The sequence below is a fragment of the Thamnophis elegans genome, chromosome 4, assembly GCF_009769535.1.
Source record: "Thamnophis elegans isolate rThaEle1 chromosome 4, rThaEle1.pri, whole genome shotgun sequence".
NCBI lineage: Eukaryota > Metazoa > Chordata > Lepidosauria > Squamata > Colubridae > Thamnophis > Thamnophis elegans.
In genome coordinates, this window is record NC_045544.1 from 38,076,410 (window position 1) to 38,093,661 (window position 17,252).

The 17,252-nt window shown below is 37.6% G+C and overlaps 2 protein-coding genes across 3 annotated transcripts in view; one reads left to right on the forward strand and one right to left on the reverse strand.

Annotated features, from left to right (window-relative positions):
- The window catches only part of HSF2 (heat shock transcription factor 2), a 26,613-nt gene extending 23,460 nt beyond the window's left edge, over positions 1-3,153 (forward strand). For both annotated transcript variants that reach the window (XM_032215002.1, XM_032215003.1), the window contains exon 13: positions 116-3,153. In XM_032215002.1, the coding sequence (XP_032070893.1) occupies positions 116-396 (281 nt within the window). In that variant the 3' untranslated portion in view covers positions 397-3,153. The remainder of the gene's footprint in view (positions 1-115) is intronic.
- On the reverse strand, positions 2,552-14,130 carry SERINC1 (serine incorporator 1). The gene is made up of 10 exons (XM_032215004.1): positions 13,955-14,130; positions 10,157-10,318; positions 9,461-9,621; positions 7,765-7,844; positions 7,203-7,340; positions 5,920-6,089; positions 5,728-5,818; positions 5,000-5,141; positions 4,675-4,905; positions 2,552-4,245 (listed from the first exon to the last, which is right to left on the reverse strand). The coding sequence occupies exons 1-10, from the start codon at positions 13,991-13,993 to the stop codon at positions 4,107-4,109; spliced, it is 1,353 nt and encodes a 450-aa protein (XP_032070895.1). The 5' UTR covers positions 13,994-14,130; the 3' UTR covers positions 2,552-4,106.
- Between the last annotated feature and the right edge of the window lie 3,122 nt (positions 14,131-17,252).

Sequence of the window (17,252 nt, forward strand, 5' to 3'; positions counted from 1 at the left end):
CCTCTACAGTATATTGAATGAGTTCTATTTTTTTTTCACTTTCATTTTGTAAAAATACATAAATTGTTTTTGTGTAAAATAATGCCTTTGTTTGACTTGTTTTCTTCTACTATAGATAAACAGCTCATTCAATATACTGCTTTCCCTCTCCTTGCACTGTTTGATGGAAACCCAAGCACAGCAACAGAGAGTACACAAGAAACCACATCTTCTGTAGATAAATCAATAGAAGTGGATGAACTCCTCGAAAGTAGTTTGGATCCTCAACCAACCCAAAGTAAACTTGTTCGTCTGGAACCTCTAACAGAAGCAGAAGCCAGTGAAGCTACCTTATTTTATTTGTGTGAACTTGCTCCTGTGCCAATGGACACTGATATGCCATTGTTGAACAACTAACCCAATATGTTACAATAAGACAAACTATTTATTTAGGTTGTGTTGGGGGGGGGGGGTGTCTATCTTTTGTAAACATTTTTTTGTGAAAACAGCTAATGGGGACTTGAAAAGATTCTATTGCTTCTACAAAATCAGAGCAGTTTATAAATATTTACACAAAATAACAATTCACACACACTAATTCATTATATTCTAGTGCCGTTGTACTTTGAAGTACCAACTATCTTCTGAATACGTATAATCAGATGCTCTGTATTAACCACTATAGTATCTCTTGTTCACTTTTGGTCCTAATGTATGACTGATGCATATTATTATTTTTTTTACTTTTTGATGGAGGTTATAGATTTCCAAGTTCTATTCATTATTTTTTTATTTTTTACAACCTTGTTTAAATAAAACTGTTAGGGGGACGAGAACTTAATGTAATATGTCACTTAACTTCATATCTTTTATTTAAGCATTATGTATATTTTAGGGATGCTAGAATACAAAGGAAAGAGATTGGGGAAAGAGAATGACTGATTCCCAGAGTGGGTTAACCTTTTCAACAGAAAGGAGTTCTGCATGAAGATACTTCTGGTTGTAGGATAGAGGATCAACCTAGTCTAAAAAAATAGATTTTAACCTCAGCTGTACCAATATCTATATCATAAGTGAAAGCCATTTCTTAGTGGATCATCTTCCCATTTCATTAAAGCCCTGCTACTGGAAAGTTTGAGCCACTATCATGAGGCAGATGTCGGGGCGTGAATGGCCTGAATTCGGGGGCCCTAAGGTAAGCCAGTGCGTGGGGCAGCTCCACTGCCTCTGCCTTGGGCGATGGCACTAGTGCACCATGTGGCTGCCTGCACCACCATGAGCAAGCAGAAGTGGGTCTCCCATGTACTGGTATTATTAAACTACATGGGAGGTGGAAATAAAGACACCCCCAGAAAATAAGCCCCAGTGCTTATTTTGGGACACAAAATAAGACCCAGGTCTTATTTTGGGGAAAACACGGTAGCGAGGTACTTGGCACACTCTCCACTAAATAAACTATGATTGCAGTGAATTCCTTATGTACGCAGTGAGGACAGTTGTGCTTGTAATACAGAAGGAGCAATCAATGCAATTTAGTTTTTATGCCCCTTTTTCCAATGAGAATGAATTTTCACCTTTTAATAAAAGTTCAAGTTACATTGTTAAACTGTTTAGGAAGATTGTGAATAGAGCTATTATAGCATTGCACCTGCAAAGTGACTTAAAAACTAAAATATATGTTAATAATGCACACTTAAGTTTTCATTTCTGAGACTTTGTAGTATAAAAAGTAAGTATGGAGTATTATATTATTTAAAAGTATCCTATCCAACATACTTCTAGTGAAATTCAAGGTGCTGATGGATACCTTTAAAGCCTTTCTATTGCTTGGGGGCATCTATCCCCAGTAGTGTGTATCTGTCCTGTGAGATCCAGCAGAAGCAAAATGATCCAGGTCCCAACTATGAGAGAGTGCCATCTGGCAGAGCCCAGGAAGAGTCTTTTGTACCATGGTGCTTACAGTTACATTAAAGTAATCCGAAAGGTTCACATTAAAAGCGGTATCGAGTTTAAATAGCCAGTATGAATGTTTTATTTATAGCTACAGCATATACACTCAAAATGACTAAGCAGTAATTGCATTTAAGTTGAACTTCATCAGCCTGTGTATTACAGTGGATAAATTTAAACAATTACAAATGCTCAGGAATTTCGAGAAGATACCTGCAGTTGAAACTGAACTAGAGAAATCTGACATTGGGAGCAATGGGTAATGTATTTACACTTCAAACAAACAAAAAACAGAAGCTGAGTATTTCAAAGTACTTTGCAAAGCAGGACCAATAGTTTCTAAGTATACAGCCCTAAAATTTTGCACTTGTAAAGACTGCCTGCACTGCACCCAACGGGACTAGTAGCAAGAGGTGACATAAAAATACTTAAAAGTTCTTCAATGTCCTATGCAAAAAAAAACATGGCATCACTGTAAAACGCTCAGCTTCTTAATGCAAATGTTTTTCAGGATAATATCTGCCAATACATCCAGGGAACTGCTATTAAAAGGAGTTTCATTTACTTGCAATCTAATGATCACTAAGCCAAAAAGAGTAGTGTTCCTACCTGTTTTGTCCTATTTTAATATTTTATCAGCATTTCCTATATTATGTTCATTACTAGCAAAGAAAAACTTGACAGTCTTAGTGGTTTGAATTGCTTTCCAGCGGCCTAATAATACCTTTAAATATAGTGTGTTTTAAACTCAGTGGATTTAAAAATAACTTCAGTGACATGCAGTTGACTAATACAATTGATGCAGCGCCCACTTCAAAGACAATGTGTACAAAAATGCAACGACTTCATGATTGGAAAATTCAAGTTTTTCCATCCATTTTAAGTAAAACTATGAATATTATAGATTCTTTTAAAATAAGTGGTAATTAAATTAAACTTTACAGAGAAACACTCTGCAAGAAGCAAAAAATTAATTTCTTAGATGCTTGTGTGACAAATGTATCAAGTCCTAAATAGGATGGCTATTGGTGCAGAAAGTTTAAAAGGAATAACTTCAGTGAAAATAGCTTCTGAATTATAAATGCAATCAATCTATTGGTTATCCTTGCTTTGTTCTTTTCCCTGTAAAAGTAAAGTTAATCCCTCTGCACAACAGTTTCAAAGGAAAGGCAAGGATAATCCAACAAATTAATGCCTTTAAACTTTAAATGCCTTCAGCTATTTTAAGATAACAAATGTAAACTGATTACTAACTTCCAATCCTCATTCATTCAATCAAGAGGACAAAGACTGCACTAAATATCCTAGCAATATTGTAGGTGACTAAACTGCTCTGATCCCTCTATTTCTTTTCTACTCCTAATTTTCTCCCTTAGCAGAGTCCTCATAGATCATAAAATTGCCAATACAGATGAAACTATTACCCCCACCATGTTTAAAAATAAATCATGTGGAATCAGTCTGCATTCCCATTTTAAAAACAAACACAAAGATGAGGAAATTAAATGCTTCTGCTACAAACCTCTTAGATCCTCCCCCTGCATTCTGCCTCTTAGACATATTCAAATATCACAACTGTTCTAGAACTAAAGGTTCCAAAGGAGAAATAAATGGTAAGCAGGTGAATCCCCACACATCCATTTTGCTTTTAAAAGGAAGTGAGCTCACTTCTTAAACATTTTTTTAAAATTAAAACACTACAGCTGCTACTTGCTGAACTTCTACCTCTTGCAAGTAATGTCAAATACTTCGATTTTGCATGTGCTTGCTGTAGCACTTTGGCAACTCGTTACACCTTAATTACTCTAAATAAGTGCAAGTTGCTTCACAAACACCTTAACTACTGCTAACAGAATATACAACAATATGCTGGAGGAATGCAGCAATCTTCCTATTTTGTTTCTCACTTGTATTTTGTGGAATAAAACCTGTGGAACTGCTGCTGACATTTCTAGTTTGGCCCTGAATCTAGCAGCAATCATAATCAAGCTCAAGTAGGAAAAGTCATGGTAATGATAACCTGATTTAAAATTGGCCATGCATAATAAAGTCAGGATAACCTATACTAGTAATAAGTACACAAACACATATTTACAATTATTTCTTAGTACAGAATAGCATTAGCATCAAATAAGCAACTAAAAAATAAAAGCCTTGGGGGGGGGGGGGAACTAAGCTTAGTCAAATTCACGATTCGTTAGAACAAGTGGAGCCAACAGAGTCCACACATACAGAATGATACCAATCCAGCTGGAAGAAATCTTCACCCAGACAGAAGGCCATTTACTGGTCATTTGTGCAGAGGCAGGGTCAGGACTGAAAAAAATAAATGCAGAAAGGGTTTTTTAGATTCTCTTGTGCAAAGAAGGAAATCAGTTTTCTTAACAGAATTTACATAGGTTACAGATATTCCCCTCCATCTCTTGTCAGGGGTCAATCCACTTCCACTTTATTGATCCCCCACAACCAAACTATACAAGGTTCTCTGATTTTCCAGAGAGAGAGATTGGGGTGAGGCTGGGCAGCAGAGGAAATGGATGGAGGACAGGCTAGAATAGGAAGCACAAAACAATCTCTCTGCTTATTCTACATGCATAATTCTGGAGTCTAATATGTGATCTGCCTCATTTCAAGCTTCATAAATGAAAAGCACTTTCAAAACCAAGAGTAGTGGGGATATGTAAAATAAAATGTGTATGGCACAAAAAATGTTATCTTTCTGCAATTTTCCATAAACCGACTTACCTGTACCAATTAGTTAATGTCATCATGATATAAAGGGAAGCAAGAAAAAGCATGAAGTGAAAGAAAGAATAGCTGTAAGTAACTCCATCTTTCTCATTGTCAACAGCACGGTGTAAATCATCTCCATCATCTAGGGAGACTTCACTCCGAGGAAGTCCATCTTCTATCAGTGTTGTCTCATCACTAGTCAGAGTAAGTTTGTTTACTTGACTGTTATTAGATGTTCGGATACTGCAAATGGAAAAATGGGCAGTTATTAAATACTCAGCTAATGCAGAGTTTAATAGTTAGCTTTGTGGAAGAGTTTTCTTAAAGTTCCACTAACCTTGAATACAGAACACACAGTAAGAACAGGATGAGCCCCACAATTCCTTGGGCATCCCACCAATGTACCAGCTGACCCTTGCTTGGAGGGCTTGTGGTATTATATCCAATTATGTTCAGCAAACTTGGATTGCACTGTCTGTCTAGTTGAATATAAGAAATTGACATTCTAAACTATTAATCCAATATAAATTTCTCATTCAATTTGAATCAGTATTTAAAACAGTCATACTTCTTCATGTGAATAATGCACAAACAATATAGAGTCATGCTTTTGAACCTCCTTCTAAAGATGGACAATATGTAGATTTACATTATATATAAAGGAGGAGAATAAGAGAATGATGAGCTGTGGTGGCGCAGTGGTTAGAATGCAATATTGTAGGCTAATTCTGCCCACAGCCAGGAATTCAATCCTGACCAACTCAACGTTAACTCAGCCTTCCATCCTTCCTAGTTGGTAAAATGAGGTAAAATAATTGTTGGGAACAATGTGCTGACATTTGTAAACCACTCAGAGAAAGCACTGTAAAGCACTATTAAGTGCTATTGCTATGAGGTACAAATTAAATTAATCTCTATTATGAAATCTGTCTAAAGCCAACTTCTCAGAAACATGTATAATACCTCAAGTATCTTTAAAAGCAATAAACAAAAAGCCCCTGCTAGAGTCATTTTATTCCAAAACTGTATAGAGAATATGTTTACCAAATTGTTTAGTCTTCTTACCTGGCTCATTGGTCATCGCTGCCCAAGTAAGATACATTGTATAAACTGTGATCACAGATGATTGCAACAAGCCAGATCTTGGTTGTGATTCCTATATACAGAGAGAAAGAGACCAATTAGGACTTTGGGAAAAGATTGCTTTAAAAAAAATCAAACATTCACCAAGTATTTAAAAAAAAACTAAATCCATACCTGTATTTTGGGTAAAATTGACATTACAGATGCTCCAATACACAGCATCATGTTGACACTGATAAAGGCCTTATTTTCAGAACAGCCATCTGGATGTGTATAGTAGATATAAAATAAGACAACTGCCACCAGAGACAGGAGATAGTTTAGGGCTGTAGCAGACAGCAATGCTGTTTAAAACAAAACATAAAAGGGGATTCAGATTGTATTAGCATCTCTAAAAAATTCATGACTGGGCTGCTTTAAAAAGAAAAGCGAAACTACACTACTATTATAACTGATGAATTCCCAAGAAAATCTGGTGCCTTCACATTTTTCCCATAATGATTGGGAATTTTAAGCATAATACAGCTTAGAAGACACCAGGCTGAAGAATGCTAGTCTGGAATGGTTAGCAAAATGATATCTGATCTTCATGATTAGTAATGTATATATTCAGCATGTGGCCTTTTGTAAAATTTGCAGGAGGAGAAAATTCATACATGACAACTGGTACGTGGGAGGAAATCTCTTATACTATTTGGGCTAAAATGCATTCCTACCATTTTCCTGTATCAGGTATCATGAGGCTTGTGAAAAATGCAAAATCCTTATTTTGGATTGGTGATGGGTGGATGTTATTATTTTGCAGGTAACTGGGATACGAAAGTAGAGTCAGCTTGGGGTAGGGAGCCAAGGCTAGAAACCAGGAGACCATGAGTTCTGGTTTAACTTAGGCACAAATCTAGCTGGGTGACCTTGGGCCAGTTAACTTTTTCATCCCTAGGAAGCAGAAAAAGGGAAAAGCACTTCTGACATTTTGCCAAGAAAACTGCAGGAATGTGTCCAGACCCAAAGGAACAAACCAAAACAATAATATGAAAACCAAGAGCACACTTTTCTGACCAATAAAGGAGAATATTTGTAGCTAAGACCAATAATCAAGTAAGCAATACCCCAATCAAGAAACTGCCAAAGAGCCATCAGTAAACAGCCCAACCAAAGAATCTCTAAACCATCCCAACTCACAGGCAAGATAACAAAATATAAACTGACAGCAAACAGCACTCCTTACTAGCACTGATGATGTTACCTACTTAAGGTTGTGAATTACCAAATTAGGGTTGTACCAGGTTAGAGAAATGAAATGTCTACAAGAAAACAAGCAAGTTCAGATAGCACCAAGGACCCCTCACACTTTATTGAGCTCATAACTCCTAAAACTAAGATTATGGCATCTTACATTTCAGTTTTGAGACCAAAGAAACCAATCCTGTCATATTTAACAACAAACTGTTCCATACCTGCATACCAGCATCTTGAATTTCCTTCCTCCATTTTCTCAACCCACGATTCATTCCAAGAGTGGGCAAAATCAATAAGTAAAACCAGCTGAATAAGAATGAAGCAGAAGGCTCCGGCCATACCTACATAAAACCATACTAAAAATAATAATAAAGAATATTAATTTTACATTAGGATTATTTTTAGTATCAAAACATTATTATTGTCTAATTCAGAGCAATCACTGTCTAATTCAGAGCAATCAATGTACCTTAAGTCTGTAGACTTAAGAAGCTAAGAAATAGTTAAGTATACCCTTCATGGACCTTAGGGAAAACACAAACTGAAACAGGAGGAAGAGGGTTAAGAGAGAGACCAAAATAGTAGGAGACATACCGGGGAAAAAACAGTTACACATGTTTCTAAGTAGCTTAATTAGGAATGAGAAACAGGGTTCAGCCAAATGGTCCATTCATTCATCAACAAAACAGTTCAGAATAGAACAATGATTAAATAAGGTTTCTATATCTAAGAAAGCCTCAGGAAACACTTTTGCAGAAAAGATTAAAGATGTAACCTTACCAGTTGTGAAAGGTCCTTCTGGAATAAAAAATGCTCCCACAGTAATTGCAACTGCTGTGATAAACTTGAAAAACCAGAATCTGAAAGAATCATCATATCCAATATAAGTGACAGTAATACTTAATATTTTTAAATGCATAATATCCAAGAAATATTTAGGTTATCAATTCCATTATATTTGATACAACAGCAACAACATTACTTATACAGGGTAGAAAATGCTATAAGACTATAACCAACCACATGTAAATTCAGTAGCCAGCAGTATAGTGGATAAAGTCTAACTTTTATAATGTATTCCTCCAAGGAGTTGAGCTCCAGAACAGAATTTTCCAAATAAAAAGACATTATATACTATTCCCTGTCGTATCCATGGTTTCAAAGTTACAGAGTCGTGGTAAAGAAAAATCACAACTGTGGGTTTTCTATAAAAGAAACTTATCTAAACAATCATAGCCCTAGAGAAAATGCTTACATCAACAAGGTACAGGATATATAATGTAAAATCTACTCTTTTATTAGATTTATCCTGACTTTTATAAAGCATATCAAAGTGGTATACATTGCCTTCCCTCCTCCAATTTTTCCTGCAACCGCCATCCAGCCACTCTGTGTTTTGGGTTAGACTGAAAGAAAGTGTGACTGATCCAATGTATACAACAAAGAGTGAGCTACATTGAATGCTACAGTTAAGCTAGGCCCAGCACTAAAGATTTGGCTGGTTATTGGAAACAAGCATTCAGTGCTGTGAAAATACAAGAATTACCATTCAAGTTCAGATTAAGTGACTTGGTTTTACTGTCCCCATGATAGATGAATAGATGCATGCAAACAATCAATTCTTTTTGGATAGCAGATGCATCTTCCGACGGATCAGAGAAAGCATAGCAATAGCCTACTGAAATTACTTGTTTATTTTTCAGCTGCGGGGAGACAGGGAAAGACATACGAGAAGGTTCTTTTCTGTCATATCCATTTTTTACTTTGTTCCTTTAATCTGAGAATTGTACTAGCAAATTTAAATGTTATGATTTTGGTCTGTTTTCAAAGATTTTGAAATTGGGGATTGAATGATTCCCATTGCTATTTCTCATGCACTCCCCTCATCTTTTTTTTTCTTTAGGTTCTAGGGAGCTGCCTGGCCTAGAAAATTACTTATCCTGGTATAGACTGATAGCAATTCCTTTCCTTTGTCTCAAGAAGTTTAAATTTACAGAAACACTTAATGATCCATGCATTTGTGCAGTCATAATACATAACCATAATTCAGTAAGTGAAAACATAGGTTTTCTGTATTTTGAAAATTACATAATTGTTGAGTTCTAGTTTTTTAGACAGATTTTAAAAATTAATCAATTACAGAGCAATAATATTATTAAGTAATTTCACCTGACCATTTTATTCACTGAATTTATAGAGCAAAACGATTAACACTGTTGGAAGTGTTTTGCTTCTACCACATTTATGTTGGATCATTATTGTAGGAACATGTTATAATCTCTAATTGTTTTAAATCTGTGACTATATGTGTCAAGTTATGACATGGCAGTTCTGTCCAACATCATACAATCCATTTGTGTTGGGATTGCAATTCTCAAAATTTCCAATCACCATGATTCTGGAATGTACAGTACTTGGAAAGTACCAAGTGAAACAGAGAGAGTACAAATTAGACAAGTAATTATTTCTTTCTTACCCATTGTGGACTGATGCCCTTGGATCACTGCTGCTCTTTACCTTGATCATCAACAGGGAAAACAAGAGGAAGAACATGGCCAAACCAAAGCATACACGATACACTGCTTTATACCCTACCAGAACATCACAATTCACCTGGCCATCACAGAACCCAGGTATCTGTAATGAAGAAGCATAAAAAGTATTAAAATGAATTCACAGAAAATGTGAAATGTCTGCTTTGTAATAAGAAAGTCTCAATGACTGTTTTCTGTTTCCTCTAAAGAAACTGGAGATCTTCCAACATGAATAGATTCATTCCACAAATTTTATAATATTAAAACTGCACATCAAATAAATAACTGTTCTGTTTTCTAAAGCCATGTATAAGCACACATTTGCAATCAGGCTTTGAAAATCACAACATTTCCAGGAATTGAGTGCTTTCTTCAGCAGGGCTGTGATACTACCTCTTTCCCATTTTAAGATTTCCTGTTTAGCTTGAGCTTCTCCTTATCACTCTAAACGTAAGCTTTCTTCTCCTAAACATAACATAAGCATTATGGCCTTTATTATACTACTAAAGATATGGCTCAGGTTTGATCAATAATATATCATACTACTTAGAGCAAGAATTCTTCACAAGAAATAGACCCAAGACACCAGGGTTTATACCAAAATAATTTTAGCAGACTTGTTTCAGTAATGAACTGACCTTTTTCAGTTGTTCTTCCATTCCTGGCATTAACATCACACAGGCAACACTGACTCCAAGAAGCAAGAAGAATGCATATATCAATCTTGTTATAGTGGAGTTATTTCCACTGGGACAACATCCACACAGCAGGCAGGGGGCACTACCACACAAACATGGTATCTGATAAAAGAAAAAAGGAAGAAGACTTGCTGATTTCACAATATTTGAAAATAATTACCGTATATACTCGAGTATAGGCCGACCCGAATATAAGCCGAGGCACCCAATTTTACCACAAAAAACTGGAAAAGTTATTGACTCGAGTATAAGCCTAGGGTGGGAAATGCAGCAGCTACCGGTAAATTTCAAAAATAAAAATAGATACCAATAATGTTTTTGAATATTTATTTCAAAGAAAAACAGTAAACTAGCGGTGTATTCAATGAAATACTTCACTCACCTCATGATGCTGATGTCCCGCTATGATGATGATGTCCCGTGCAGCCGCGGGAGCGATGTCCCGCCTCCTATGACACACGGCACAGTGATTCCTATCATTGGATCACTGTACCAGAGGAGGTGGGACATCGCTATGTGGCTGCTTGCCATAACAAGGAGGAGGTGGGACATCGTTGCAGAGCGGCAGGAGGGGGAGGAAGGGGAATCGTAAGACAGCCCTGCATTACATTAGAACGTGAGGAGGGGGGATGGTGCGGTGCGCGCTGCGTGGCAAACTGACACAGAGGGAGGGGAAACTCACAGGGGCACTGGGCCATTCACGAGTGTCACCCAGTGGCATGGCCCCGCCCCTTTTTCTCCTCCATTTCGGGCAAATTTTTCACTGACTCGAGTATAAGCCGAGGCGGCTTTTTTCAGCCCAAAAAGTGGGCTGAAAAACTAGGCCTATACTCGAGTATATACAGTAACTATAATTTGTGACCAGCGATCTTAAATCAGTCTTTCCCATCTACAACTATCTGGATGTGCTTCACAATATGGTAACTGAGAGTAATGGGAGTTGTGATCCAATATATCTGATAGGCACCTTATTGTGCAGTTATCCTAAGATATTTCAGTTTGTTCCTAGAAGAACTATGTTTATGTACTAGAAATATGAAATTTGAGCAGGTGTTTATTGGCCTCTTTGAGCATTAAGTCACAAGCAAGAAACAGCAGAGTTGATGTTGCAATATTAGTTCTTATGTGTTTCTATGCCTGCCAATTCACAGGGAAGGGAGTACTCACAAAAAGCTCTTAAAAGTTCTCCTCACTAAGAGTACCCACCAGAGTCAACAAAAAGCAGAATCTCAACTAGGGAGCAAGTACCATTTTCATGCGGTGAATGTTGGATTGCTTCAACATGGAAATTATAGATTGCTCAGAGTGGATTGTAAAATAAATATTAATGATATGTATATTTTATGCTGGGTTTGAAAGAAATAATCGGATTTACAAATTTTACATGTTGAAGAGTCTTTGGAGGGAAATCCTTAGGAAGCCTTGGTAATGTTTATTTTGACTTAAATCTAATTCAACTCAAATAATCCTGTTTGCATGCCAGGTATAGCCTGTTTTCTATCTTTTACTCCATGAAACTATTACCGGTAGTCCTCAAGTTACAACAGATCATTTAGTGACCGTTCAAAGTTACAACGGCATTGAAAAAAGTGACATGATCATTTTTCACACTTACAATCACTTCAGTATCCCCATGGTGACATGATAAAAATTCAAATGCTTGACAACTGACTCATATTTTTGATGCTTGCAATGTCCCAGGATCATGTGATCACTTTTGTGGGCCCTTTAACAAGCAAAGTCAAAGGGGAAACCAAATTCACTTAACAACCATATTACTAATTTAACTGCAGTGTTTCTCTTAACAACTGCAGAAAGAAAGGTCATAAAATGGGGTAACATTCACTTAATAAATGTTTTGCTTAGCAACATACATTTTGCGCTCAATAGTGGTCGTAAATCGAGGACTACCTGTACTTCAATATTTGAATACAACTAGATACTATGTCTATAGTAAACATATTTGAGAGAATTTTCTGTCTAAGAAAAGCCCTCATCCTAACACAAGCAATTTTCCAGATGTGAACAAAAACTGAAGGAACATTCTATTAAATTTCCCAATCTTATCCTTTTATCTTAACTTCAGAAAACAAGAATATATTATAACACAGTTTAGGCAAACAATTACTGTCCTAGGTTATGTTCCTTCCCTCAATACCACAAATTGTCTATATTTAACTTTAAGATATAAATGGATGGCTCTATACTTAGTCTTTATCAAAAGTTATTGATTTAACTTCTCATCCCAACCTTCGTGCATATACAGTATTAGGGTGTGATCATGATGGGATATTTAAACTACTACAGAGTTGGGATTGAGCTGGATGTCCACTAAAGAGTCATTCCACATCTGACATCCAAATGTTAATCAACAAAGAGTAGGAAATGGCCAGAGATTATCCTGAGAACAGGCAAGTCCTTTTTTCTCCCTTTTTCTAAAGAGAAGGCCTGCCTACAATAATCCTATCACATCTGACAATAGAGTATGTTGCCAAACTATATTTGGGACCAAAAAAAAAATAATTCAACTTTTAACAGACCGCAGGCCTTTCCATACATAGTCTCCACATCAATTCAAAAACAATTCTAGATCTCTTTGAGCCAAAGTGCTGCAATGATTTATTCCATCGCTTAACTGTGATATCTTCAAAGCAGTACAAACTCCTTTGCTGCTCCCTATAGAACCAGTGTGTAATCTGTTCTCTGCAGGAACACAGGCTTCGTCCCACCTCCCAGCCTTCAAGCTTCAGATCTTCCAAGGGAATCTGACTTAATTTCTTGTTCCGTTCCCCTTCCAAGAAACTGTTGGATTTTTATTTATTTTTGTGAATAAAATCAATATACATTTTTGTGTGTATAACCAGACAAACGCATACAGTACAAAGGCATGCAGTAAGAAATAAATTAGTGGCTGGAAAATCTAACAATTTCTCTTTAGTGAAGCGTAGGGATAAGAGGAGTCTTGTGATGGAAAGACCTAAGGAAGTCAAGGATTATAATGATTTTTACTCCTTGTTCTTTGCATTCTGATGAGAGTCGATTAAAAGAGGAAAATGTAACTGCTTTTATATGGCTTCTAAAGGATATGGGAATGGCACAGAAAATGGAAGCAGCTTGAAGATCCTGACTACAGCATTTTCTTAAAAATATCATACTAGGATGTGCGAATTGCGTACATCTGTCAGGAACGATTTCAACCGATCAGTAAATTTGTACACTGAATTTTTAAAGCGTTTTTAAAGGTCTTTTAGGATTTTTCTCCCCTCACTCTAGCCACACCATCAGAAAAGTAAAAAAATAATAATAATCGGTATTTCGGGCGGACGGGCAAGCAGGAACAAATAAAACCCACAGCGTATCTCGTTCACAACAAAGCCCGGCAGAAAGGAATGCCAAGGTACCGCAGAGGCGGAAGAAGCGGACTGCGCCCACCTTTTCCATTACTAGACTTTTATTATGACATTAGCCAGGCATGAAGAACGCTATTAAGTTCTAACTTGACAAGAGATGGAATGCCCCCAAAACGAGAGAACCCAATAACGAAGAAACGCCAAAAGAGCTTGTTTTATTTTAACAAAGAAGGGAGGGTGCCCGAGAGTGAAGGGGGGAGAGGGGCAGAGGGAACCCAGCCCCGCAGCGCGCCTGCGCCTCCAGAGAGCCCGCGCCCCGAGATCTACCGACCCCGGGAAAGAGAGGACGGAGGGGAAAAGTGGGGGGTATAACCCAACACTTCCTTACCCAGCTGGACAAGGAACACAAGCCCAGAACCGCCCCCATCTTGCTCCTCGCAGTGCGACGGCCCTTCAAAGATGGAGACGGCGAGACGGATCAGCTGGGGCTTGTTTACTCTCCAGCCCGTCTTTCTAGCAGCAGCGATCGCGGCTGAGCGTCATTTCCAGGTCGACGGAGAAAGAAACGCCCTGTCGCCGCCTCCTCGGGCTCGGAGTCAATGTCTGAACTGACAGAAAGACAGAGAGAGGAATTGATCTTCCGGGTTCTTGTTAACCGGGTCCCAACCCCTCCACCCTGTCCTTTTCCGCACCATCACTCCTTCCCGGAAGAAGTGGAAGCTGTTTGTCTGTAGGAAAACGATACAGAAATGCAGCAATAGCAGCAACAGCAGCCGGTCTCGGATAAAAGCAAAAAGCGATAATCCCCACGGCCGCCAAGAGGATTATTAAGTGCTGGAACAAGATTATAATGGGGCCCCTCATTACACGTGGACACATAAATCAATAATATAATTGTACATTTACAATGTTCAGCGTTTTTGAGCTCCAGATTTTTGAGATGACATTTCATAACCATAAACTGAAGTGAAGTATAATATATATTCATAAACGAAATGAAACAAAACTTGCAAACTTAAATAAGTAATGAAATTAAAATTCAATAAATTACATAAATAACTGTTCACTGAGTTTCAGATTAATAAAGATGATGTCAAACAAGGCTGCAAGGTGGTTCTGCTATACACACAAAAGTATAGAGTTTGAAGTATATATTCAATATTGTTTTTCTTTCTAAAAATTTGGTTTTCTAAAAAAATTTTTTTTAATCCCCTTCATGGGCTCCTTTGAGTTCTATGGGCCCCAGAACAATGTACTGGCTGCACACACACACCCTTTCCTCAGGCCTGATAATCCCCTTAAGGCAACGCAAGGCATGAAAGACAAACGCAGTTGAAAACCCGCATTGGGAGTATGAGGCATTTGATAGAAATGTCTGGATGTTCATCCATTGCTGCAAATCGAAGGAGCTTTGTGCGATGTGCTTTTGGCTAGCCATCTATTCTCTAATCTGATCTGTACTGTACTGTAGTAGCTTGCCCAACAGAATAAAGGCAGGCTATCCAGTTACTTCCCAAATTGCATATGGATAAGAACTACATTGTCATCGGAAATTGGTAACGCCTGCTTCATTTTACACATTAAAGAGTTTCCCAAAGAACATCTGATTAAAAATAAAACTTCTATTACTCTTTCCTAGTACAAGTATAGGTTGCTGCTTACTGGAAAGAGGAAGTGTGAAAAAGAACTATAATTTCATTGCAATGGCAGTGGAAAATATATATGGTTAGAAACAATACTCAAAATGATTTACAAAGCACTCTGTGCATTGACCACATCATATAGATTGATAAACAGATTTATACTCTTGACCTTTTAATGTGCATCTTGGTTATGTTCATATAACAATACTTTCAGGTTTAATTCTTCCTACTAGTTCTGCCTGTTCTTTAGAAGGCAATCCCAAAATTCCTTAGAGTACCAAGCATCAGGACTTGATAGCACTTTTTCTGATTAACAAATTTTATTAAACAGTATAAAATGTAATGGTCTATGGCTCGCTACTTAAGAAAATGCAATTCTGCCCTTCTACCCAGAGGTCAGTATTGGACAAGAAATAGTTTCCTTTCAATGCCTGAAACAGATTTTTTTTCATTCAAAGTATCAATTTCAAAAGACATTTGCCTCAGTATTTCTGTTAATAACTAGGGTTCAGTTGTGTGGGCATAGTTCCCTATTGATATAAATACTATTCACATTGAAACCACTTTTCTAACAGAGTAAAGGTGATTGTCAGCTTTATCAACACTAGAATGACTTCCATGACAACTGTACCTTGCTTTGTTCCTTTTGTAAAATGAAGATAAGGATTCTAAGGCAACAGCCTGGATACACTTATCTGGGAATAAACTAAATCTGATTAAATTAGAGTTTACTGATGATTAACAGATGCATAGGATTACACTGTCAAACTAGATTTTCCTGTCAAGTGTATAAATGAAGCCATACAATCATTGTTTGAAAAGTAAATGAGTTCATATACTGTATATTCTATAGGAAACAATCTGAACAGTGAAATAGCTTTGAGAAAGGGATTGGCTTATTTATTTTAATGCTTTAAAATAGTCTCTTTTATTGTTTAAAATATGAGCTATTGATTCTTCTTCTGTGTCAAGATTGAACTTTAAACTCTCAGAATGAAGCCACCTTCTCGACTTTGTCACTGGCCAAAAATAAGTACGTTTCTGATTGTCGTCGACATATCAGCAGATACCAGCTCTGTATCTCTCCAGAGTTATGCAGCATGTTGTTTTCTGCCTTCACTTGAGCATATGGGTTTTCGCACTCAAGCACTCCAACTCTCAACCTATTCAAGGTCCTCCAAGTAGTATAAGGGAGGTCGGATTCTTCAGCCATATCCTCCTTTAATGTTATTCCTTGCTCAATGGTCTCCTTCTTCCATCTTTTAATTTGATTTGTTCCTGTGTATCCTCGAGAATGTTTGTTCTTGCCATAAATCTGTTCCTAGATCTGAGTTGTCGAGCTTGGGCCATATGTCTGTACAGAGGATGTCAAGGATCATTCTCTTGCTTAGTTTCTTCAGTGTCTGCTGCTATTTCTCTCCTAATCTTAGGTGGGGCAATGCCAAGTGAAAGGATAATTTTTCTAAATTGGTGTGGGTTTGAGACATCACTGTCATTGATGGTGATATCAACTTGTTTTGCATGTGCAGATGAGCCCCACATTGGAGCAGCATACTCAGCTCAGAGATGTGCAAGGCCAAAGCCAATGTGTGCAATGTAGATGGTTGGACTCCCCATGTGTAATTTATCAATTTCCTGATTATATTATTCCTTGATATGACTTTAGTCTTAGTGTTCAGGCTGTTAGGGACTCCAGAAAATGTTTAATAGCCCAGACAGTTAAGATGAGACTTTCCACAGTATATACAACCCTTTGTGGGGAAGGTTGTTGAGAAGGTGGTGGCCTTTCAGCTCCAGCGGTCCTTGGAGGAAGCTAGTTATCTTGATCCATTCCAGTCTGGCTTCAGGCCCGGCTACAGCACAGAAACCGCTTTGGTTGCATTGACCGATGATCTCTGGAGAGCCAGGGATGGAGGCTATGCCTCCATCCTGGTACTCCTGGACCTCTCGGCGGCTTTTGATACCATCGACCATGGTATCCTTCTGCGGCGACTGTGGGAGGTGGGGGTGGGAGGCACTGTTCTACGGTGGTTCTCCTCTTAC

What these genes read in the sequence shown, in the direction of transcription:
- SERINC1 (XM_032215004.1), bottom strand. Translation starts at nt 13,993, where the DNA reads ATGGGGGCGGTTCTGGGCTTGTGTTCCTTGTCCAGCTGG. An exon ending in TTCAAGATGCTGGTATGCAG is followed by an intron (nt 6,090 to 7,202) that starts GTATGGAACAGT and finishes TGTTTTAAACAG; the next exon opens with CATTGCTGTCTGCTACAGCC. An exon ending in CTGTGTGTTCTGTATTCAAG is followed by an intron (nt 4,906 to 4,999) that starts GTTAGTGGAACT and finishes TTCCATTTGCAG; the next exon opens with TATCCGAACATCTAATAACA.